The sequence below is a fragment of the Papaver somniferum genome, chromosome 2, assembly GCF_003573695.1.
Source record: "Papaver somniferum cultivar HN1 chromosome 2, ASM357369v1, whole genome shotgun sequence".
Lineage (NCBI taxonomy): Eukaryota > Viridiplantae > Streptophyta > Magnoliopsida > Ranunculales > Papaveraceae > Papaver > Papaver somniferum.
In genome coordinates, this window is record NC_039359.1 from 194598667 (window position 1) to 194625449 (window position 26783).

At 37.9% G+C, this 26783-nt stretch overlaps 1 protein-coding gene and 1 pseudogene across 3 annotated transcripts; one reads left to right on the plus strand and one right to left on the minus strand.

Annotated features, from left to right (window-relative positions):
* The first annotated feature begins 12963 nt into the window (after window positions 1–12963).
* On the plus strand, window positions 12964–18656 carry LOC113352545 (annotated as a pseudogene).
* A 433-nt stretch (window positions 18657–19089) lies between these two features.
* Window positions 19090–25506, minus strand: LOC113350109 (cyclin-T1-4-like). Of its 3 annotated transcripts, XR_003360626.1 has the most exons (9): window positions 25358–25506; window positions 24387–24890; window positions 24202–24283; window positions 23971–24105; window positions 23679–23854; window positions 23406–23490; window positions 20909–22785; window positions 20513–20658; window positions 19090–19308 (listed from the first exon to the last, which is right to left on the minus strand). XR_003360626.1 is itself a non-coding variant. In XM_026594193.1 (7 exons), exons 2-7 carry the CDS (start codon window positions 24884–24886, stop codon window positions 19277–19279), a joined length of 1071 nt encoding a protein of 356 aa, XP_026449978.1. In that variant the 5' UTR covers window positions 24887–24890; window positions 25358–25506; the 3' UTR covers window positions 19090–19276. The 3 variants fall into 3 exon arrangements, 1 of the variants encoding a protein (XP_026449978.1); XR_003360625.1 differs by lacking the exon at window positions 23406–23490; XM_026594193.1 differs by lacking the exons at window positions 20909–22785; window positions 23406–23490.
* Between the last annotated feature and the right edge of the window lie 1277 nt (window positions 25507–26783).

The window sequence follows — 26783 nt, forward strand, 5'->3', positions numbered from 1 at the left end:
CTCAGGAGGCGTTGTTGGAAAGTGCAATTGGGGACTACTGGCCACGGCTTACCTGAAGAATGCCGAGTTCGATAGCACACTGATTGACACGGCCTCTGGTTTCAATATTCTAACCGTCAAGATTCTGAGAGTTGCAGGAATTTCAAAGCAGAAGGCTACCCACTCCCCAGTTGTGGTCAAAAACCCGGAAGGAGAAGCAGTAAACGCTTACGGCTACATCAATCTCGAAATCAGGGTGGGAGATGTTTTAACACACGGCAAATTCCACATTGTCAAATAATGCCAAAATTATGTCATGATTCTGGGGCGCTTGTGGGTACATGGCAATAAAGCAAAATTAGGAGTATCCCCTATGTCGGTGTCAATACCCAAAATAATTTCCAACAAGCCATCAAACCCTGAAGATTACATGTTGCCGTATCAACAACTTACCAATGTAACTCAATTACCTGGAGAAAGCCTGTCGACATTCATCCGCAGATTCCGAACATAAGTAAGTCTTATTGAAAAATCCTTTCTGCACCCAGTAACTTCTCCTCTCGGCCAGGCATGGGGACTCGGTCCAGTTATCAACTCGGGCGCCACTAAGAGATGTGAATGGGGTGTTGGGCCTTTCAAGTGGCTTCGTCAAAAATTTAGAAGCTGCCTTAGTCAAAGATAACGAGCTCAAGAACCAAGCGGTTATACAATTCCCAACCCCGTTCCAAACTGGAGACATGGTAGTCAAGATGACCACGTTTCAAGTTGGAGATGTAACAGTGAAGGTAACCGCTCAACCTGTTTCGCCTACAGAAAGGGAAGACGAGCCATACCTGGTGGCAGATGTTATCTCAGGTGGTTACTGCAAACTCGTCAATGCCGACAAATTGGAAGGCGTGACAATTCACTCACGATGGCTCAAGCCCTTCAATACCTAAAATGTTGTGCTACCTTCTCCTCCAGCGTTTTCCTTTTAGTATTTCCTTCAGCAATTTCCCCTTTCATGCGATATTTGTAATTCTTCTAAAAATGATTGCACTGCTTGCATTCATAATTAGGGTTTCAATTTCAATTAAGGGCACCTTTCCTTAAAAAATAAGTTTTCTTGAATCATCTTAAAGGAAAAATATCAAGTAAATCCAAACCCCCACAGAGCCATTACCCATCAATTGGAAACCCTACACGAAATGTCTTAGTCAAAAAAAATAAAAATAAAAGAAAAAAAATACTAAATAAGGGAATATGCAAGGAAGAAGATCATCAAGTGACGGCACAGACACCCTCCTTCAAGAGCATCTGGACTTGACTTCCGCCCACGACGTGCTTCCCAGCTTGTGACGGCTCACATTTCTGCATACATAGGCGGCATGTCACGAACGTCCGGTATAATTTGCAAGAGAAGATCCAATAAAAGGTTGGTCAAATCCTTAACTATTGCCACTGTTTTTCCATGTTTTGAGTTACTGTTGCCAACGGCGTGCGGGGCGTTGCTATGGAAGTGGCTAAACGAAGAGAATACGACACACCTACTAGCATTATTGCTGCACTATTTATGTGATTTGGCTTCCCATATGCTGAATCGTTCCAGAAGAATGAAAAACTCGTTTTTCACAAAAAGGGGTTCTTGGGATTCTTCTGGGGGATTTTATTCATTCATCCAATTGAAGATGTGAAATTATCACGGAAACATAAATGAAAGAATATTACTCGGTGAAGCATGGTTCCAATCACATGGACAAAAAAAAACTGAAGTATCAAAAACATCTACAAGCTACGAAAAGATTGTTTTCTCTACGGAAGGAAATCACAAAATGGGAAAACTAGTTGTCAATATCAATGCCAGGGTAAACAACGCCACCACTAGGGTTCCTTTAAGCACCTGCTCCAACAACCTCTAGGCAGCATACATCACCTCCGGGAGCCGTTCCAGCGGCTACCTCAGCATCCTCAGTTGCTGCATCATCTCCAAAGCCTGTTCCAGCGCCATCTCCAAAAGCCTGTTACAGCGCCATCTCCAAAACTTGCTTCAGTACCCTCTCCAATGGCTACTTCAATAGCGTCCTCAATAGTCGCTTCAGCCTCTCCCATAACAGTTTCGGCATCCTGGGCCACATCGACATCCTTCTCAGCAACTGCTCCAACAGCCTCTCGAGGATACTCCGGTTCGTAAACATCAGAGTCGAGAATTACGATACCGTCATGAACAGGGTAATTGAACTTTCTCTCGCCTGGAGGTTTCTTAGGTTCAATCCTTCGCCGCTTCAGTTGGGCAGCAAATCTTTCATCCCTGGCACTGGATTGTTGAGATGTTTCACCACACTGAGACTCGACACAATGGGACGCTTCATCATGCCACTCATGGCAATACTTGCTCCTATGGTCATTTCCACATGATGTCCTGGATACGGTTCCTTTGGCGTGGCTCTGACATCACTTGTACAAAATGCCATTATGCCACGGTCACATGCTACATGCCGCATGTGCTAATTAGGGTTTCGGCATGCCAAATCATAATTTAGGCAAAGTTGCTACGCCAACCAAGCCAAATAATGTTCCACAAAACATTTGGATTGATGTGGCTACTGGAACTGATGTTGCTACACCACATTTGAGTCCAACACCAATGTGCCAAAATCTGGCGGCCATGGCTACGCCAGGCACCACTTGCACCATTGTGCTACTGGCATGCGTTGATCATGCCAACCATGCCACCGTGTCATTGGCATGCGCTAAAAGCGCCACTACGCCATTAACATGTATCAATGGCGCCACTGTGGAATTGACATGCGCCAACAGGATGTGGCCATAATCAATGGCCACCCTTTCTCATGAGATACAATCTTATATGTCCAAATTCGCCATGGAATTGACAGGCCTATGGCAAGTTTCTGGCGACCAACGAAGACAAGCCTAATAGCATCACATGCTATTTTCCTGTGGTAAGTCTCTTGACTTTGACTTTCCACACGTAGCAGACTGCTACACGTTTTCCATGAAAACACTCAAGACATCAAACATGTCACAAACTGGGGGATACTCATCAGGATATTGGTCTGGCGGTTTACAGTGTGCGGCGTGCAACACGCCCATTATAAGAAAGTGTCAGGAAACATGGCAGTTAGTGGTGGCAAGAAGTAATGGGTGTAAACAAATCCGTTTCCTTCATCGTGGAAGCATGGTTTCTGGCGGTTACACATTACTCCACTCTTCCATCACTCAATCATTTCCACTTCCTATGAGACCAGGGTGCGTTCAATTATGACTTGTATAAATAGGTTTCACCTGTTTCCACCAAACAACAAGTTTTGGTCGGAACCATAACACAGTATCCAGAAAACCCAAAGAACTGATAGCTTACATTCCACAAGCCAGTTCATATTCTGATACAAGTCATAAAATAGCCACACCTTCAGAATTAACCATTCTGGTTTCAACACCTTCTTCGCTTCCCTCCCTAAGACCAATCCTTCTCCTTCACTTTGTGACCGAAGCAAGACTGGAATGACTATTTCTTGGTTTAGGCCAGGATTGTACAGATTGATCTCTCGAATCTAAATTACTCTCGTGCAGTGCATTTGTTTTAGGTTTATACTCGTTTCTCATCCACACACCCAAATTTACCAAAACCAACAGAAACAGTTTTCACCCATAAACACTTTCATTCCTGGTGATGATATTGATGAAAGTTCAGAGGAATGGAAATTTAGTTTGAATGGCATATTAGACCTGGTAAAATTAAATTTGGGGTTGCAGAATCATCTTTAATAAGGTAATGGAATACTTCAGGTAAATTTTAACTAATTCCGATTGGAAAAGGTTATTTCATTATAGAATTGGAAAATGAAACTGATATGAAACTGATTTAGAATGGGGATTGGGAGGTTGAATATCATGAACTTAAGCTAAGAAAATGGGAACCTAATTTTAACTCAGAATCACAAAAAACATCTACGGATTATGTTTGGGTACAATTTCCTGGATTGAGTATAGAATACTGGAAGGAGAAGATGTTATTGCATATCGGAAAAGCTTTGGGTAAACCAATAAAGGTTGATGAAACAACTTTTACGAAGGAAGTAGGTTTTTATGCAAGTATTCTGGTAGAAATGGACTTAGCTAAAGAAATTCCTAGTAAAATTTGTGTGGGATCTAGGTATGGGAAGTTTGAACAAGCAGTAAATATTCCTAATCTTCCTAAATTTTGTTATCATTGCAAGATAGTAGGTCATTTCACATCAGAATGCAGAAACAAAAGCAGAGAACAAGAAAAAACAACCGGTGTTGTTGACATGCCTAAAGAACCTAAGTAAGTTTGGAGAAGAGTAACTCCAAAAAAGAAGCCACAGATTTCTACTTCAAATATCAAGTTTTGAGCAAGTTTGGTTTATGATATCAAGTTTTGAGCCACAAATTGGTTAAAAGTATTGCATAAAACTTGCTCAAATCTCCTAAGCCACAAATATCAAGTTTTGAGCAAGTTTGGTTTCTCAGATAAAGGACTGCACTGGTTAAAAGTATTGCTTCAATCAGCTAGAATATCAGTTTTAGTCAATGGAGGGGGGGCTGAAGGATATTTTCAAGTTGTGAGAGGTTTAAGACAGGGTGACCCTCTGTCCCCTCTTCTTTTTGTCATAAATGAAGATGTTCTTAGTAGAAATATCTTTAAAATGATTCAAGATGGAAGTTTGAAAGCAATGGTTGACATAGGGGGTTCTCAACCTTCACATATATTTTTTGCTGATGACATATTTATATTTTGTAATGGTAAAAAAAGGAATGTCAGAAAATTAATGAGTTTGCTTAATACATACCAAGATGCTTCTGGCCAACAAGTAAATCTGGAGAAAAGAAAATGTTTCATTGGTGGCACAAGTCAGAGTAGAAGATTTCCCGAAGAATGTAATGTTGCATTAGCTGACTTTCCAGACAAGTACTTGGGGGTAATACTGGTGCAAGGTAGTATAAAACTCATCATGTATGGAGTGTTCTGGATATGATGCAAGAGAGATTGGCAAGATGAAAAGGTAAGATACTATCATTTCAAGAAAGACTAATACTGGTTAAGTTTGTACTAAGCAGCTTGCCTATATATTCAGTTTCAGTATACAAGTGGCCTAAGAGGGTAATAAGGGAGTGTGAATGAATAATTAGGAATTTTTTATGGTCAGGTGACCCTGCAAATACAAAAATGATAATTCTGAAATGGAATAAAAACATGTGCTCCAATAAGTGAAGGTGGTCTTGGGTTGAGAAGATTAGAGATTATCAATAAAGCTTTGTTAATGAAGCTATTATGGAGGATTCAAAATGGTACATATGATTGGTCAAAAAAAATTCAATCAAAATTTAAAAATAAAGATGGTGAATGGATAACATAATACAAGAAATCTTCTATATGGCCAGGAATAAAATGGATACTTGGGGATGTGGAGGAAAACACAAGATGGGTAGTAGGAGATGGAAGAAATATTTCTGCTTGGAAGGATAAATGGGTGCTGTAGAAATCTCTGCAAGAAGTGTATCCAGAAAACTCTTATATTTTGCAATTCCCAGACATGAAAGTATCATATTTTCTCTTAGATGGTGAACGATATTGCCAACTGAACTCCTGGAGATGATTCAAATAAATGATTTTCCAGTAATCAGTGGAGGCAGAGATAAGAGACTATGGACTGGTACTATCACAGTATCATCAACAGTGGAATCCATTAGGCAAAAATTCCCCTCTTTACATTGGACTAAGAAGGTATGGCATAAATCTGTGCATCCTAGTATATCTAGTAATGTGTGGAAATTAGCTAGAAATATATGTGCAACCGAAGACAATATGAAAAAGAGAAAATTCAATATGGTATCAAGATACATATTCAGTAGGAAAGGGGAGGAAACAAGAGATCATATTCTTTGGTACTGTAATTATAGTGTGATCATTTGGAGTTGGCTTGGTGGAATATTCAATTTCATAAATCCAGGATCATTTGAAGATGTTCTTCAGTTTGCAAATAACAAGAGTCCTTATGATTGACAGCAAATATTTGGCTTGGTGGATATTGGATGCATTTATAACCATGAAGGAACTCTGGTTCCTGAGAAATGAATGTATATTTGATAAAGGAAAATGTGATCAGAATGTCATTAAGAAGAAGATAATGCAAGCAATATCAGACAGTGATCTCAGATTGACAACAAATATGTGGAACAGTCAATATGATTTACATGTGCTCAAGATTTTTGGATTGAAGACAAGGAGGTAAAGAGTATGATCATAACAGAAATGTTCTTTCAGTTACCAGACATGGGAAATTACTGCTATGCTATGATTGAGATTCTAGAGGAAACTAGGTACTACTGGTTATGAGGTAGTGGGAAGAATGAGCACAGGTGAATTTGTGATTGTTATTTCAGGTGGTCTGGGCATATATACCAATTACTATGCAGAGGTGTTTGCAGTATTAATTGCAGGAGAGTGGTCTATTCATCATGGGTTCCATGATCTTGTCTTCAGAACAGATTCTAAAGTTGTCATAAATGCATTCCAGAGTCAGAAACTTCCATGGTTTGCAACTACAAGATGGGAAAAGATTTGACAACATTGTCTGCTTGGAGTTTCACTTATAGTTACAGAGAAGTGAATTTCTCTGCTGACAAAATGGTAAAAAGGGGAGCCGCACTAAGTAAAGGAGAACAGAGAATCTTTGATAGTAAATATTCTTTCTTGAGTTGTCTGGAAAATCCAGATCAAACATATTTTAGATTTTGTTAGATAAAAATACCATATGTGGCATTCCAGTTTTGTTCTCTTTTCTTATTACATCTTATTTGTAACTTTTTAACTCCTTTGGTTATTAATAAATTTTAATTGTTAAGCAAAAAAAAAAAGGTATCTTTTTGGTTTTCTAGAAGTGGGTATGCATTAGGAAGGCTTTGATCTCGCAATTTAGTTATTCTCTGATGGAGCGGCTTCAATTGGTTTTCTATTGGCATGGCCTAACAGTTCAGGATTAGTCTAATATTCAGGATCTCAAGCCACCTTAATTTGGTAGTTTGGCAACTTATAAGCAGGGTAATTTCGTCGGATAGTTCGGGTTCTCTGGTGGATAGAGAACTGAACCTAGTTCCAATCATCACTATGATTTCTTCAACATCATTGGCACACCAACATCATCAGCTATTAAGCATCACCTTAAAGGATAATCCCATAAAAGTCCCTCTGTATCACATAACTAATCAGTGTAACTCAGGTGAAGTTCTCAAAGGGCCGTCAAATCCTTTACTTGGTACTGCTTTTTAAATTTTCAGTTTGTCATGTCTTTGTTGTAGTGTTTTCGCTGCACCTTTAATCAGTTGCACTTGCATCATAGAAAACATATTTTAGTTCATGTTCTATTTCTTTTAGCAGTTGACTAAGTTATTATAAAACTTGTATGGTTATAGTTCTCTCAGTTCTACGGGGAGATTTTGAGTTAAAGTTTGCCTCAGATCTACCCTTTTTAGTGTGTTTTCTGGTCCTCTCAGTTAATACAGAGTGCTTTTGTTTCATTATTGTATAAGTCCAAGTCTATATTGTTTGATTCTAGTCATATCTGATTAAGAGTGCTTTTGCTCGTCGTTATACCTTAATTATTGTTTTAGTATAAATCTGGATGCTCTTCTACTACATTGTCTAGTATTCTGGTATATTTGCTCTGGTTAAATCTTTAGTTCTTTGCATTTATAGTCATCTTATACCTTTATTTTGGTTTTGCATATTAGTTCTCTACCTGTTTCTAAAATAGTATAAGGGTCTGATTATTTATCTGCTTCTTTCAACTGAGTTTTAGAATTTTTCTATTGTCATCTGAATGCTTCCTTAAAGTGATCTGGCCTTGATTATTCCTACAGTACTTTCGGATATCTAGTGATTCAATTAATTTTTTATACAACTCACATCATTGGTACGAAGTCTACCACCATTTCAACCCATAGCATCGACCCTAAAAACATTTATAACACCATCATTCTCGGTTGTATCAACACGTTTCCGCTAGTTTGTCATCACGATAAATCGCAGTCCTTATTTACCTTATCATAGGTGGGCAATCCTCGGCTAAGCCCAACACCACAAACTATTCACAAAACCATTATCTTACCATAAAAGTGCAATTAAAAAACAAGGTCATTCAGACATTTTATTTTGAATCTTCAATCCAACCTCTTAATCCCAGCTGATACGATCCTTAAGTCTTGTATCCTCTGAATTCTTAACTCGATCTCAAGATAATTTCACCACCATTTTGAAACCCAGTTAGCAACCCTTTCGATTTTCACCCCCTTAATCCCAGATACAACTCCTTTTCTTTCCCTTAATTTTTAGGACTCCCCTAATATAATACCAATTCAGTTTTATTTTAGTCATTGCATTATGAGTATCCTAGGCCGGAACTGTCAAGGAATTAATAATCCTACAACCATGCAACATCTGAAAGGATTAGTTTCCCTCCACAAACCAAACATCCTTTTCTTATCCGAAACATTAGCCAACGAAAACCATATGTCTAGGATTGCCCGATTCCTTCAATTCCAAAACACACCTCTATTCACAAGATAGGTAGAAGAGTAGGGTTTTGTTTGATACGGAAGAACAACTTAAATGTTCGAGTTATACTTCAATCCCAAAGTTACACTCATGTCATCATCACACCTCCAGATCAAGGTCAACCATGGCTCTGCACTTGCATATACGACCCACCTCATCCAAATGCAAGACAAGACTTTTGGCAGGATTTTCCAATAATATTCCCCGGAACAAACAATACAACGCCCTGGATATTAATAAGATATTTCAACGAAGTGATGAACCAATCATAAAAGAAAGGAGGAAGACAAGTAACATATGCTCAGACATAACCTTTTCTCACAATGATAGAACAAATGGGTTCATGGATTTAAGATTTTGCGGAGATCCATACACTTGGACAAACAATCAACAAGGACAGGAGAATATCGGAAAGACTAAATCGAGCAATCGCTACCCAACATTGGCGTACATCCAACCCTCACGCCGGCGTTAGTCATCTTCCAAGAATAACATCTGATCATCCTCCAATTATGCTTCACACCAAGGCAATTGATTGGCAGGGGAAAAAAACTACAAGTTCGAGCATTTTTGGCTAATTCATCCACAAATCAAGCAGATAGTCGAGACAGCCCAGAATCAGCAGAACGACTCGGAACCTGCCTTAAACCTTAAATTAAAGTTAATTACAACTGGTGAAATCCTTATGGATTGGAATAATCAAACTTTTGGTCACATGCGAACTATAATCAAGAAATCAACGACTCAAATAAAAATGGCACAACATCAGTGTGCAATGAGAATGGGTGCGGAGCTAGACTAATGGCTCAACCAGGAAAAGCAGCTTCGAACCCATCACTTTAATTTGCTACAATAACACGCAACATATTGGCGGCAACGATCCAGAATTAAATGGCTTCAATCAGAAGACAATAATACCACTTTCTTCCATACAAAAGCCATCATACAACGAAGTTGCAATAACATCCAACAATTGCAGGATCATCAAAACAACTGGGTAAGTGATAAAGATCAGGTCATTCGCATAATCCTTAACCATTTTACTGATCAATACACAACCCCAAGTACAACAATAGACGAGGATCTTTTTGCACAAGTCACACCTCGATTATCTTCAAGACAGTGCACCCAACTCACGCAAGAAGTGTCTACAACGGAAATCAAACAAGCTTTATTCTTAATTAATTCGGAAAGCGCTCATGGACCTGATGGGTACACTAGTAAGTTTTTCAAAGTTTTTTGGGACACAACACATTAACAACTAATAGCTATGGTGCGTAGCTTCTTTAACAACATAAACATTCATCCTCTCATGAATCATACCAATACCACCCTAATCCCAAAAATAGATCGCCCATCAAAACCTTCCCAATTCAGACCAATCAACCTGTGCAATGTAGTTTACAGAGTAATATCAAAAGTTTTGGTAAACCGCATACCCCCTATCCTCCCTTTTTTAATAAGTCTGAATCAGAGCGCTTTCGTTCAACAACGATCAATACATGATAACATAGTAATTGGGGGGAAATTTTCCATCATATTAAAACGTTTGCTCTCACCAAAGATCCAAAGATAGCTCTAAAACTAGATATCAAGAAAGCTTATGACAACTTAGATTGGGGATTTATCAGAACAACTTTTACTAAGATGGGATTTCCAACCATTTTTGTAGAATACATCATGTTATGTATCACCACGTTTACTTACTAGATTAACATAAATGGAACCCCACACGGATCCATCACCCCTACCCGAGGCATCAGATAGGGGGACCCTTTATCTTCTTATATTTTCATAAATTGTGCAGAAACACTGTCGACAAACTTGGGCAATCTGGAAGCACAAAATATTGTAAGAGGGATAAAAATTTCGCAAAAAGATTTGCATTTTATGTATGCGGATGACCTTCTAATCACTTATAAAGCATCTCGGGAAAGCAGTTACCACCTCCATAGACTCCTTCAAGCCTACAACTCTTCAGCAGGTCAAGAAATCAACACAAAAAAATCCATAATAATTTATCACCCAAGACTGCAACAACTTCAGCTGGACAAAATCAAATAATTCTTTGACATGCCAATATCTACAACCCCGCCAATATACCTGGGAGTACAATTCAAAAACGGGAGAACCTCCAATCATATTTTTGAACCACTCCTTCAACGGTTAGCACGAAAGGCGCAAGGATGTATGACTAAATGTCTTAATCAAATAAGAAGGTTATTACTCATCAAAACCTCTGTAATACCTACCTCAATCCATATAATGCAAACACAACTATTCCCCACCCATATACACAAAAAGATAGGTCAAATAACTAGGAACTTTTTCTGGGGCCATGATTCTTCAGTTAAAAAACTCCACCCACAAGGATCGACCAAACTGAACAAACCAATAACAATAGGAGGTCTCGGTATCAGGAAAAGTAGCCAACACAATAAAGCCTTACTGATGAAGAGAATCTGGAATATTCACAACCAACCCAATTCCATTTGTTCCAGAATATACAATGAGAAATATATGCATAATAAACCGATTTTTCAGGAAAATACTCAAATTCCTTCCTCTTCCAGCCCCCCAGTGGAAACAAATGGCTTCCCTAATATCTACACTACAACAATTCATCTTTCATATAATCGGAAACGGTTTAGATACTCCTATCAAAGCAAATTGAACCAAGTCCAAAACATTGACCCGACACACTGTTACCCAATGCAATTAGTGGTTGATATCATTGACCCTATTACCTACACCTGGAATCAAGATCAACTGAATCAGCTACCACCAGCTGCAATCCCGCATATCATCAACATCCACATTTCCCAAAACATGCTTCAGGACAAAATCCTTTGGCCACATTCAAAATATGGAAAATACACAACTGCCACGGGCTACAACTGCCTAATTAAGCAAGACAACCATCACAACCTACACACCCTCCCACCCACCAAATTCCTGTAGAAATCACCATGTCCACCAAAAATTCAGCTTTTCTTATGGAAAGATATAAATGAAAGTCTTCCGACCTTTTCTATTTTATACTGTATCAATCTCACCAGATCCAACCAATGTCTCCGCTGCAACTCTAACCCAAAAACAGCGGAACACATGCTTATTCGCTGCCCGATAGTGACAGCTACCAGGAACAACCTCTTATCTAGTCTATCAACAACCCACACCAACATCTTATCCCATATCACAGCAAGCTAGCCATACCCCATCTACATCAACTATTTGCTTTCTTTTCTGGATCCTCTGGTCATCCAGAAATGAATTGGTTTTCAACCATCACCATACAACTCCGGATAACATTCTGGCAGAGACTTGGAACCAACAACAAGAATTCGAATGGGCAAAAAGGTATTGCCTCCAATTTTACCCGGACATACACCGGTTAGAGCCACTACAATAAATACTAGAACAACAACAACAATTCTAATAGGTTGGAACAGACTATAGCCAGATTGGATAAAAATCAACACAGATGGGGCTCCTTGAGGGCATCCAGGAATGGCGGGAGCAGGTTTTATTTGCAGGGATTCAAATTCTCAGATTGTTATGGCACTAACACCACTTATAGGAATAACTACGGCTCTAGTAGCAGAAACGTGGACAACTCTCCTGGATTCAAGGACATCGATGGAAAGACACTGGACAAAAGTTATCTTCGAAACAGACTCGAAAAACTTGATGCGCTTTATAAAAACCGACACAGAAGCCCGTGGTATATTGCAGAAATGATTTCCGAATTAAAACAGAAACTTCGACAAATTCCACAATGTGTTATTCAACACAACTATAAAGAAGGAAATCAAGCGGTAGATGGTTTAGCAAACTACGGAGCGGATGAAAGCCAAATGGGAAACTTATCGGCAACACTAAGGGACCACGCAATCCCACTATTTATCACCCAAGTTATTTCAGATGACTATGTGGGTACAAAATATCCACGTATAATTTCTCTCTAGTTATGTCCTCTTAGTTTTACATGCTTAAAAAAAAATCGCTAGGCAAGGCAGTAGAATTCGCCAGGTTAAGTAGTAGCAGATGATGAGACCAGAATAAAAAGATAAAAAAAAAGAAAAAAACTAGAAGAAATACTCCGGACAAAATATCGAGGTAAAGGTACGTTATCCTAGTTTATTTTTTATTTTTGTTTTTTCTCTTGAAGCATGGTTTTGTTGTGTATATCTCGCAGTAATGATACAGCACTATGTAAACTTTCCAGTATATACAAGTATAAAAAAACCTGAAGAAGAATCTTGACCTCAGTTCTCTTCTTCTTCTACTTCTTGAGAATCTTGACTTCAGATTCTTATATATTATTATTACTTTAGGTTTAAGTTTCTGTCTACTTCCCTCTGCACATTAGTTTTGGGGTTTAAGAGTTGAAGTAGTGGAGAAGAGTAATGGCTAAATTAGGAAAGACAAATTTAGATTCAGGATGGATTGCTGCAAGATCTACTGAAATTCATCTTGCTGCAAGATCTACTGAAATTCATCTTGCTGCAAGATCTACTGAAATTCATCTTGATGGAATTCAGCTCACTACTACTCACCCCCCTTCTCTTTCTTCCAATTCTTCAATTTGGATTGAAGCTGTTGTTCCTGGAACGTAATTCACCTCTTTCTCTCTCAAACTCCCACTACACTCTGTTTCAGTTGTTTTTTACTGAAATAAATTCGATTTGAAGCTCATGTTTTCCATGAAGTTTCATTTTTGGTTCAAATTACTGTTTTTGTGAATGTTGTCATGTTTGTTTGAATTAATAGTATATTATAGTACATTTAGTTGTGATTCATAACAAGATACAAGGGATATCTAAAGAGTGTTCAAATTACTGATATTCTGCACCCTGATGGTAATAATTTACTAGCAGTTCTTGTTCATCCGCCAGACCATCCAGGTACAATTCCTCCTGAGGGGGGTCAAGGCGGTGATCATGAGGTATACAACCTTTCCTGTAAAATATGATGATAAGATTTTATCCCAGATGTACGAGAACAAAATTCAAGCTAGGTAGGATCATTTTGTAGTTTTGTATGTTATAGATCACTTAACTTAGGCAGTGCCAGAGTAACTAGGTATGAGAGTACTTTACATTTGGTCTGTCTCACTAGATAATTTTAGTGGATTTTAGTCGTTGTAGGTAAAACATAAAGAATGCTGTGGTATGTAACATGCTTGAACGACTTAACGTTATTTGAAGAATATAAAATGATTATGTATGCTCTGATATGCTCAACTATATTCTTTACACCGATTAATTCTTTTTTATATTTATGACAGATTGGAAAAGATGTTGCTGCACAATACGTTGAGGGTTGGGACTGGATGATGCCAATAAGGTAACTGCTGTACTTATCGCTACTATTTGCTTGCAGTTCTGTGTAGAACTTCATCTACAATATTACCTGTATAGGAAAGAAAACTCCCATGGCAGCTGATGTTTTTTGTGCCAAATCGGTGAACAGGATGCTTTCGACAACATTTATGTAGCTGCCTAGTTTTTTCCTCGCAGTTAACTACCCTCTTCTAGTAAACTTATGCATCTGCACTAAATGTTTTGAATTACAGGGATAGGAACACTGGCATCTGGGATGAAGTGTCTATCTCTGTTACCGGGGTAAGTTACTATTTGCATAAGATGCATTTATATGACAAATCTCAAGGCTCTAATTCTGCATTTTTCTTTAAAAAGGAAATGGATAGGGGAACACTTTGGATCCATTTTTTTTTATATAGAAATTCTCCTGTCTCTTTGGGATCAATGGAATAAGACACATATGTGTACGCTAGGAAGCAGCAATTAAAATTTGTTATTTTGTCATGAATGCAGCCGGTGAAGTTAACCAATCCTCACTTGGTTTCATCCTTCTTTGACAATTATACAGAGTATATCTACATTCGACTGTTGAGTTAGAGAATAGAAGTGCTAGGATTGCAGAATGCTCTTTGAATATCCAGGTTTCAACTGAACTTGAGGGAAATATGTTCTTAATTGAGCATCATCAGACGAGTAATTTGTCAATTCCTCCTGGTGCACATATTGATTATACACTGCCTAAGGTAAGCAATGCGATATTTTTCTGTTAGCGTATTCCATTTCACTGACAAAAATCCTGTTTGGGACCGCATTTTCTGTTGTTTCTTTCTTTTTATCTTTTGGAGTTTGGGTATCAAATTTATCAGATGAAATGGCCTGTAATAGAAGAGTATGTAAGAGGATTATCTGTTTAAACTTTGCGTTGGAAATTATCAGTTGTATATTTTGCATGATTGGCATGTCATTCTTGCTTTAAGTGGCATAGCTATTTTACTTACATGCTCTTTTTCTACAAGCCCAATTTGTGGTGGCCTAATGGCATGGGGAAGCAATCCCTATACAATGTTGAGATCACTGTTGAGGACAAGGGATTTGGAGAGTCTGACTCTTGGAGCCAACATTTTGGATTCCGCAAAATTGAGAGCTCAATAGATAATGCTACTGGCGGAAGGTATATTTTTCGATCAAATTGTGATGATTTTTTCTCGTATAAGTTGCTTCTTTATTCTTTATAGCGCAAACACTTGCAGGTTGTTTAAGGTCAATGGACAACCGATTTTTATCCGCGGAGGGAACTGGATACTGTCAGATGGGTTATTGCGTCTGTCAAAAGAACGATACGAAACAGATATTCAGTTTCACACAGATATGAACTTTAACATGATCCGCTGTTGGGGTGGTGGATTGGCTGAGAGGCTGGAATTTTATCACTATTGTGATATTTATGGTTTGCTGGTAAACTTTTCGTTCCCTTTCGTTTCTCCCTTTATTTCATGGACCACATTCTTGGAGTTTTATAGTGTTAGAATGTCTGCTCCATAGTCACCGTATTTAAAGAGTTAAACATGATAGTATCTTTTTCTCCTTTTCTGTTTAAGGGGATGAAGGCAACTTGATAGTATCTTTACCTTATGCTGATAACATGCTTTGCACTAGCACTGAAGAGGGGTTTTCTTTACTTTCTTTGCCTAGCTACCTGCGCTTGTAGATAGCAGGCCTTCTTTTATAAAAGAAGTTAAAAAAAATAAAGAATAGCATTAACATACTCCAAAGCTTGGTTAAAGAGCATGATAGTGTAAAATAGACATGCCTCTTTAACTCATGAGTCGGAGAGATACCTCACTTGGCTACATAGAACAATTCATATAATAATTATCTTAATCTAGCATTAACCATGAACAAGATGATATACATGATTTCAACTTTAAATCATGTGAGAATAAGGATTATTACTAAGTTAAGTAGAGATTAACTACATCTAAACATGATTTGATGCTAAACCATTAAAAGCTAACAGAGTGACCTTAATTTTCGTAGTGTCTATTTTAATTTTCTTCCGTTCCTTAATTTTTAACGTTTTCAGGTGTGGCAAGAGTTCTGGATAACAGGAGATTGTGATGGAAGAGGTGTTCCAGTATCAAACCCTGATGGTCCTTTGGACCATGGCCTTTTCTTGATATGTGCAAGGGACACTGTGAAGCTCCTAAGGAATCATCCCAGTCTTGCTCTCTGGGTTGGAGGAAATGAACAAACACCACCAGATGACATTAACAAAGCTCTGAAGAATGGCTTAAAGCTCCATCCATTATTCAAATTTCCAACTGATACAAGCAACTCCTTGAAAAGCTTTGATGATCCTAGTAAATATCTTGATGGTACTCGTGATTACATCCAAGGTTCCATGTGGGATGGATTTGCAAACGGGAAGGGGGATTTCACTGATGGTCCATATGAAATCCAGAATCCTGTGGACTTTTTCAAGGACGATTTTTACAACTATGGTTTCAACCCTGAAGTTGGTTCCGTGGGAATTCCTGTTGCAGCTACCATCAGAGCAACAATGCCTGAAGCAGGATGGAAAATTCCTTTGTTTAAAAAGCTTCCTGATGGTTACATAGAAGAAGTTGAAAACCCCATCTGGAAGTACCACAAATACATTCCATATTCAAACCCCAAGAAGGGGGTTTCAGATCAGATTGAACTATATGGGATCCCAAAGGACCTAGATGATTTTTGTGAGAAGGTGGGCGATCCTTGCATCCAAACTTTTCTTTCTTTTGCCATGTTCTTTGTGTAACTCTACTGTCCTAACCTATTATCAATTATTATCTCAGGCACAACTTGTCAATTACATCCAGTATAGAGCTCTGCTTGAAGGCTGGACTTCTCGTATGTGGACAAAATACACGGGTGTTCTAATATGGAAGACTCAAAATCCTTGGACTGGTCTTCGGAGTCAGTTCTACGATCATCTTCATGACCAAACAGCAGGTTTTTATGGCTGCCATAGTGCAGCAGAGCCAATTCATGTCCAACTTAACCTAGCGACATACTTCATTGAGGTAAATAAAACTATTAATCCATCAAATAGGCACTCTGTAAGACTGCTTACTTTGGGGTGCTCACAGGTTCCCGCTTCGCTTGCGAACATAAAAAGAATCATATCATCTGTTTTCTTGTGCCAGGTGCTTACTATCCCTATAGACCATAGACATAAAAAGAATCATATCATCTGTTTTCTTGTGCCAGGTGCTTACTATCCCTATAGACCATAGACTCAAAGAGAATCATTAAATCAGAACTAGTTACCTCACTCTAACATAGAACTGTGTGCAATCAAATGTCCAAACCACTTGTTCGGTTAGACTTTTACAAATTCAAGCATTGGTATCTAGGATAAGTCTGTTCTGGGTCATTTTAATTTTTTTTGATCGGTCAATAGAGCATATTCCTTTAATAGAAAGAAAGGGGTACCTCGATCCAAATACTACAACCAAAACAAAAAAGGAGGCCAAAAGGGTGATCCAGACACTCGAAAGAGAAAAAATAACCAAAAGACCGGCAAAAGAGCTAAAGAGACTTTACAAGCTTAAGGAGGTCGGAATAGATTGGAGTCCCATAAAGCTGTTACCATTTTGGCAGTTAGAGTGAACATCTTAATGTTTGCCTTCCCCTTAAATTAAGTTCGAAATTCAATGCTTCGAAGTGTCCTCACCAAATGTTTGTTCTTGTTATTTAAAATTCCTTCTTTCCTTTCCTTCCAAATACACAAGACATTGGTGTTTTGAGTCATTATTTTGAAGGGTAATTTGATAAGTGAACACCTAACATTAGTTTCTTCCCTACAGGTTGTCAACACAACTGCAGATGAACTAATTGATGTGGCAGTGGAAGCCTCAGTTTGGGATCTAGATGGTACATGTCCTTATTATAAAGTAACAGATAATATCTCCGTGCCAGCCAAAACTACCCAAACCACTATTGAAATGAAGTATCCAAAAACTAAGAATGCAAAACCAGTTTACTTCCTCCTCCTCAAGCTTTTCAAGTGGTCAAATAAAGCTATCCTTTCCAGAAACTTTTATTGGTTGCATCTGCTAGGTGGGAATTACAAGCTTTTAGAACCTTACAGGAAGAAGCAAGTTCCCCTTAAAATAATATCCGACGTTATGATCAGGGGATCCACTTACAAAATCAATATGACCTTACAAAACCGCTCAAAGACCACAAATATGGAAACTGTAAGGTACAGGAATCATGTGAGCACTACAGAAGATCTTGATATGGGTGAAAGCTTTTCGGAGGAGAAACGAAAAACTGGTTTGTTGCACAGAGTCTACAGAAATTTCTCAAAGCCAAGTAATGAAGGTTCAAAAGTAGTAGAAACAAATGGGATGGACTCTGGAGTTGCATTCTTTCTCCGTTTTTGTGTTCATTCTACAAAGAAAAACATGAAAGAAGGGGAGGATACAAGAATTCTTCCAGTCCACTATTCCGATAATTATTTCTCTATGGTGCCCGGCGAGAAAATGACGGTTACTATTTCTTTTAAGGTACCTCCAGGTGTTACTCCACGTGTAACGCTTCTTGGGTGGAATTGTGAAGAGGCACATTCCGTCTATTGAGATCTGTAAACAATGACAACTATCCTTTAGACTAGAGGATAATAAAGATAGTGTCACAAGAACAATTCTCTGACAGAGTTATTGTATTAGAGATTTGTAATCGTATAAATTACAGTATTATATTGAATAACCACAAGTTTTATTCAGGAATCAGTTGCCACCAACTATAAGTTATTCCCAAAGACTGAATTCCATGATTAGGCTTCAGTTCATCTTTGATTCATGGCTCCTAATTCAAGATCCCATCTTTGAATCATGGCTCCCCAAGGAAGCAACAAGTTGAAGGTTTGGAGAATCCACAATGTAGAGTATAATGCTAAATACAGCCAAACACCCTCTAAACACCATTTGCATCATTAGTTAGTCACTGTTTGAACCGTGTATGTTCCAGAAAAAAAATTAGCCTCGGGAACACTTAGTATCACCTTTTGAAGGATATTGCACCATATAAATGGGGGGTCTACGGTAGAAAGTCATGATCAAACCTCAGTAGATGTTATCGAGTCTTTTATGTAAAACCTGGCTGGATGGGATTTTAGGTGAAATGGGGGCGGCAAATAGGCACTTCCGACAAATATTGCAGTGTGCAGAAGTTGTATTAGTTGATACTATTTGCAGACCTGATTTCAAAGAGTTCCATAATATAGCAACTTTATACATCAATTCTCCAAAAGGGAAGGTTCAATATAACAACTAATACACGATAATCTTACATGTATGTATAACGAGCCTCAGATACAAGAGTCCCCTAGACTATATATATAAATCTTCTAAAAGAGCTCCATCAACTGTTGGACCACATCTGCATCGGAAAATAATAAGCATGACGTTAATTTACTTCCAAATGGAGAACAGCGAGAAAATAGGAAAATAAATAAACCATTCATCTCCCACCTTTTAATGGGAGCAAGGAAAAATTGAAACCGCTAACCAATTTGAACAAAGAATAAAATTTAACCCTCGGATTTGGGAAAAATTCAGTGTGAACTATTGTTCACACCCATTGGATTCATGCAGTAAAGAGTTGGGTTATCGGGAGTAAGGGCCTAAAATAGAAATGATACGTAGGATAAGCGTCCCGATAACGATAAAAACGGTTCTGAATATATATTAGGAACGCGAAATCCGTTCTAAATGATGAAAAACCTCCCACCGGCCGGCATGGGAAACAGATGCACAAGGCGCGTGCACAACTCTTGTACAATTATAATAGAAAAACTGGAGGCATCAAAACAGATCCTAGATTTTGAGAATATACTACATACAGAGAACTAATTGCAAGTTTTACAAGGAAAAACAATGTTTTGATTCTTAGGTAACCTGAAGGGAAATTATGGAAGTTATTTTCTTGTTTTTATCATCAGTCCCACCCAGTGGCGGAGCCAGATAAAAACATTAAGGGGGGCTAAAAAAAATCAAAATATGGAGACTTTTGGTGGACTAAAATGGCAGTAATGTTTAGGGGGCTAAAAACAAAATATAGGAGAAAATAAAGAGTTTTTACGCAGTTAATTAGAATTTAGGGAGGGGGAGGGGGGCTAGAGCCAGGGTTAGTCAATCCTTGGCTCCGCCCCTGGTCCCACTACCACCCGAACCTAAAGATCAAATCCATGAAAACTAATGCAGTTCACTCTTATGCAGTTTCTACTATCCGTCTCCATTATCGGTGTCCGCCATATACAGTGTAAAAAAAGCAGATTCGAATAAAATCATAAATTAATGCTGTTGTTTCATTTTTATTGAGTTAAACTACTCATTTTTGACAATTTTTTTCTCCTTTCTGGCATTCTCATATACCGGATTTGCTGCATTCCCAGCAATAGCCTGATCGTAGATCAGTGAGATCTTGAAAATGTGAAATGCTTTTCTACGGGCATAAATTATTACCACTCTAAAACGAAAACAACCTGCCCTTCATCATATAAAACTAAAGCCTAAAACCGGTTCTTTCCAATATTTTCTTGCTTAAACATTAAAATTTAATAGAAGTAAAGAGGTAAGGGTACCTTGCACAATGGAAGGCGTTGTATGGAACTCTTGCAACATTGTTTGGTAAGCTGCGAGATCAAAATTAAGGAACTTTGCAGCAAGATATGCAGCACCAGCAGCAATATGATGAGGTTTGAACTGAAGCCAAAGTGAGCTCCGAAGCCTGCAAAATAGAATCTTAGTTTAATACCTAAATAACTTCTCACTAAAGCTACCTAGACCAAGCCATTATACCAAGCACCCCCACGAAGGATATAGAAATAAAGCAAACCAGTGTCTGCTGAACTCTTAAGAACATGCAATATCCCATATGGTAATTTACACAAACAAATCCACATTAGACAGTATATTTAAATCAATAAAGAAATAGATATTGTCAAGAAAGTCGAGTCCTTAAGCGTTCTTATTCTTACCAACTATGAAAGCAGCCATCAGAAGGAATATTTTCCCGAGAATCTCCAGAAATGCTAACAAGGTTTCGAAACAATACCAAAATTTGTCATAACTACTGGAACAACGAATCAGCTCCAAGACCTAATTGTCCTTCAGGGGAAGGCACATTTCCATTATTCATCAGATACATAATTTTGTCGGATGTTTTTTTATGATTGAAACTTTCTCAAAGGTCGTGCCAGTTTCTTCTTTTCAATGATGTCATGTGAAAGAGCACGATTTCACACTCATGGCAGAAGCACTATTGACAACATAGACAGGCAATACACCCATGACCACGGTGCTAAAATGAGTGGTGATAGACGCCAACAATCATGTGGACTGAACTGACAGAGGTGCCCATAAAAGCATCAAGTAGAAAACACTGATGTTGCACCATGTCATAGCATACGTAAATGTTATAATGTTTGTAAAGGCACGTAAATTCATCATACTACGTAACGAATATTTGACTCCAGAATGCAAGCTATCTCAAACCAAAAACTGCAACTGTAACAACACTGATCAACATTTCATCCAACGGGAAATTGGACATACATAAATTCCTAAAGGTAAACCGGCGACGTCTATGGATACCTGTAAATTGGGTCGCATATAAACAAATCCATTGGGAACTTTGAAATGCAAAAGAACTTTTAAGCATGAAAAGCATTAGCAGAAAGAAAGAACAAAGGGGCAAAGAGAAAAGAGAAAAGGAAATAGGAAAAAAGTGGGAATGAACAAAAGGACAAAAGAGGATGAGTTTGTGTCCATCTGAGAAGTCAAACGTCAAAAACTAAGTACCATTTCTTATTCTTCTTTATTCCGACTATTTTAAAAACAGTATTATAGCCAAAGAGACAAAGAACAATTGGTACGAAGAAATCTGGCTGCACTAGAGGCACTATTCGGTTCTTGACTTCTAATTTAAAACATGCCTCCTAAGACCCTTGGCTTTACTTTCTTAGCTTACTCCTGCTTAGTCATTAGATGCATGATTTCTTTTCACATCTGCCTAGATATATCATAACCTACTACCACTGGCTCAATGGCTGACAATCTCAATAGCAAATCATGCTACCTGGTAAAAGTTATGGTTCAATTTTACCTACATGCAAAGAATACAAATATATATATATATATATATATAGAAAACATTACCTTGTCTCCAACATTAGAATAGAACTTGGAGATGTGAACTCTTAAGGCACACTTTTGAAAAATAATATTCTGATGCAAGTCTAAAGACAATAGACTATTCCTTAAACAAAAGGGAAGCCCATCAACCGAAGTAGAGAAATAACACCTAACCCAAAACTGAATGGAGTACCGTGTCAGATGGAAGACTCATACATAGTAATAGCTCGTATAAGTCCATACACAACCTATATTCCGTCTCACCATAATATCTGAGAGCTCCAGGCAAAGAAACCTTTTTAAATACATCATATCCGAAGAATATAGACCAAAATCACTTTAGCCATCAAACAGAATACTGCTTATAAGCAATTAATATAGTAGTCTGTGACATCATTATTTCGTATGGTCCATTTATGAAAATTTGTGGTCCGGACAGATTTCATGGCATTGTGGGGACGGAAAACCGCAGCAGTTTCTAGAGAAAACCGCAGCAGTCAGAGAAAATCCTAAGGGTGAGATATTATAAACTGGTGGTGGTAGGTTGGTGGTTAACCCAGTAACCAATGACCACAATGGTAAAAGACTTTCATGAAAAAGCTATCCACAACACATCAGCACTCCAACTTCAGGCGTAAAACAAAACTTTCCATGCATGAAAATCATATCAAATCGCCAGCTAAGAATATCATAAGGTGAGCACGCTATTCTTGTGAAGATCCTGCAATTAATATGCCATGACAAAAATCAATATGCCACAACATAGAAATTAGGTTCAGTTCTTGCCTAAAAGAGGCCAAAAACGTGATTAAAAGTTTAAAACAAATGTAAGGCTATTTTGCAAAGGATGACAATTAATCCTACAAAAGGATAAACTTCCATATAACCTCTCTTATTTAAGCTCCAGGTCCTAGCAAAGATTTGAAAATCAAGAAACTGGGAGTATAGGAGGAAGCAAGACCTGGTGCTATTTTAAAAAACCATACAAAAATACCAAAAGAAGCAATCAGAGAGAAGCGATATGAATAAAAAAAAAAACATTCAAAAAAATTTCTCCCGAAAATCTACTTCATGTGGCCTATGTAAACCCTGTGAAACACTAAAGTAGTCTCGTCAGTTTTTTACCTATCAGATACCATCAGCCAAAAATAAAAAAAATAGAAATTTAGTTAGAGAGGGCAGTAAAAATCATGCAAAAGTTGCATAGCATAAAAATCTAGTAATATATTTCGGTGGGTATATTGTATGGGTAAATAGCTGATCCTGAATGATCAAGAGGCAAAGAGTAAGAGCAGCATAGGAGATTGTGGGGATCATGGTAATCATTAACACAAAACTTACCAGCTAAGTATTCTCTTCTACAATTTCAAGACGTATGGAGCTGCTGCACTATATATAAAAAGAAAAGAACAAATGCCTGCGACAACTTGATTAATGACCACCCCATAATAAGTTTAGCTATTAGTTTACACCTTCGTATAAGTCATCAAATAAAGAACATATGGAATATACAAGTCATTATCACATGCCATCTTTTGATAATAGAAAAAAAATCAATTTATAGATAACAGCGCAACAATCACAGAAGCTATGAAAGGAAATATGTGAACTTACCCTTCACTGACCAAGTTTAGTGCCAAGTGGATCAAAACAGTCTCTGATAGTCCTAATTTGTTAAGGACTGATGTCAGAGGATCGTAGGGATGCTCCACATTAAGCTCAAAATCCAGTGTTCTCAGTATTATGTTCTCGGCATCAATAACATGTTCCCGATACTGCTCGAACCAGTCCTGTTCCAATTACAGGAGGTGCAACAGCTTACATTAATAATGGACCACACACAACATGTCAATCTATTTATAGAAAAACATACTCCAAAAAAGTGAAATAGAGAAAAGTTACTTACCACAGGGAGAAGATAAGGAAAGAAATTAAGATCCTGCTTGTAGCAAATTTCATATGACACCCTCAATACATTGTTCAAAGGGCACGGCGTCTCCTCAGACTTCGCCGCAAGGAAAAGGGCTGCCGTCGAGATCAACTGCATGCATTATTAGATGAATTTCCATCCATAATTTATAAAACACAATTAATTCAACAAAACTCAACTAGCTAAACGTGAAGTATAGAAACTCACAAATCTATCGTGACAAGCATGTGATCTTCGAACAAAAAAGCGGTGGCAAAGAACCATTGCGGTTCCAATGGTAGTCTGTGGCCTGCAAATAGGAGAGTAACCATTAAGTAGCAAGAAAACGGAAAGCTACAAATACAGAAATCACAATCTAGCTGCATTAAAAAGAAAAGAAAAGGCAGACTTACAATTCAAGTCGTGTACCAAGATTCTGAAGAAATGAACAGTAAGAATTACGAAGATATGTTTCTCGGAGAGGATCGATACCATCCTTTCTTGATGGGGACAGTCTCTCGATCTCATCTCTAGAAAAAAACTCTACTTCGTCATCTATCTGTGACCTGTCACGTTTACAACCTATTACGGTTGAGTTATTCACATCAGGTCTGGTAGAAGCAATAAATAAACTATTGCTTGTCGAAGGACCATTGCTGTTAGGTTGCCGGTAGTATCTCTGGCTATCCCCAGAATTCGAACATTTTCTCCTCTTCAAAGGATTAGCATTTTCATCACTTCTAACATTATAAACATATTCCCCATAATTTCTAGGCATGCCATGAAGGTAGCTCGTATTGCTATTGCAATAATGTGGGTTTTTGTGCTGGTACATGTTGTTTCTGTTGATAGAGGACTCAAATTCATGTTGGAAATTCACTCCTTGTCTGCGAGCTATCCGCGAGAAAGACATAATTCTGCTCAGGAAAAAAAAAACAAGAATTAAAATCGGCATTTCTGATTTCTCTGCCAGGCATATGTAGTAGTTCAAGCTACAGTAATCAAAATTTATAACATGAGAATAGAAAAAGACAATCAAATTACGGGAAATCACAAAAATCGCATATATTTATACATCTATAACCAGAAATTCAAATACAATAAACGTAAACATATACAAAGTAGCTCAGTTTAGCAGAATCCATATCTGTTTTATAGATAAAATTCATATATCAGCTCAAATTCATCTAGAAACACCACAAAATCATCCAAACAAAGAGGCCCAATCTTAAGATGATATTTTTATGAAAATCCATAAACTAAATCAATAAAGTTTTTTCAATCCAATTCGATACCAAAAACAAAAATCAATGGAAATTTCTACAAACACAATTTACATATACCATACTGAACAGCAATAAACAGATCGGAAAAGATGCCTTACTTGCAGTGGAAACGAGAAGATCTGAAATTCTGTTCAGATTTTTAGATCAAATTAGGGTTTTGATTTTTTGGGGGGATATTGATATGAAATATGGTTACTTTTAACTTTTCTTTTTTATATTTGAGAAAAAATTGAGAGAACCGTTTGAATAACGCAATTAGAGCAAGCAATGCAGTCGATATCGGCCGGCCGATATATCGGGGATATTTTGGATATCGGCCCAGAACGATACGATAAGAAGGATATCGGGGATACGATATTCGCCCGATAATATCGGCCGTATCGGTCGAATATCGGCCGTTTCTGTCAAATATCGGCCGTATCCGTCGATACGAAATTTTCCTACATTTCCTGATATGAGACGGTATTGGTCGTTTTCTATAAAGTTTAAGGGTAATTTTGGCGAAGAAAGTCTTCCAGGTGGTAGTAGAGGTGCATGTAGCTCTCGAAGCAAGTCTACTAAAGTTACTCTTTTGTTTTTTTGATAAAATTGATGTTATCTATTATATCTTATCCGAAAATGTGTGGAGAAATGTTTAATATAAAATTATAGTCTCTAAATCTAGAACCGATATTTCAACGATAATATCCCCGATATAAAATCGTATCAGTGTATCGGTCCCGGCCGAGATGAACCGATATCCGATATTAACTACATTGAGAGCAAGTAGTATCAACTTTTTCCGGTTCGGCCTAGTTATAATGATACTTTTTCCGGTTCGGCCTAGTTATAAATCAGATGGCATGTTAATAAGATAGAAGGTCGATTATGACCGTGGGTGTGATATGGAATGTAAATAAAGTGGGTGGTTAGAGATGAAGATGTCGTATGATATGGGGATGTAAATAAGTGGCGGGTTAGAGATGAAAGGTGTCGTAAGGTAGTTTTGTGGCGTTGGGTGTATGGTACCAGTTGTTTTATAGCGCATAAGTCTATCCACCAGCATTCTTTGGTTAGGTAGTGGTGATGGAGGATGGAAATGTGGCAAATTACAGGTAGGATGGGGAAGGATCAGTTGGGTTTTGGACGAAGAAAGTCCAGAAATAGAACCGTTAGAGCATTACGAGCATCTCTGTTTTGGATGAAGGCCACCATAAGAATTTTGTTGTTGCTGCCAGGCCTATTCCTATGTTTTGCCACTTTAACATCCATTATGGGTATGCCAAAGTGCCAAATATATAGGCGTACATGACTGACTTTCCAGCGAGCGATAGGATGTCTATCGCTAGATGGTCAAAATATCGCTCATTGGTCATTCGAGCGACATCGATAGTCAAGTTGTCGCTCGCTGGTCTGATCATCATCAGTTCCTCATCCAACGGATGTAATTTTTCTCATCTATAAGTACCCAATTTCAAACTCATTTCAACTCAGACCAAATTTTTTAAATCTCTCTAGAATTTCTCAATGTCCAATTCTTTTCAT

Excerpts from the sequence above, each read along its gene's own strand:
- LOC113350109 (XM_026594193.1), bottom strand. The coding sequence starts at position 24,886 with ATGTCTTTCTCGCGGATAGCTCGCAGACAAGGAGTGAATTTCCAACAT. Across the intron at positions 24,106-24,201 it reads ATGCTTGTCACGATAGATTT|TTGATCTCGACGGCAGCCCT; the intron begins GTGAGTTTCTAT and ends TAATGCATGCAG. Across the intron at positions 20,659-23,678 it reads CTAAACTTGGTCAGTGAAGG|GCTTCGGAGCTCACTTTGGC; the intron begins GTAAGTTCACAT and ends TCTATTTTGCAG.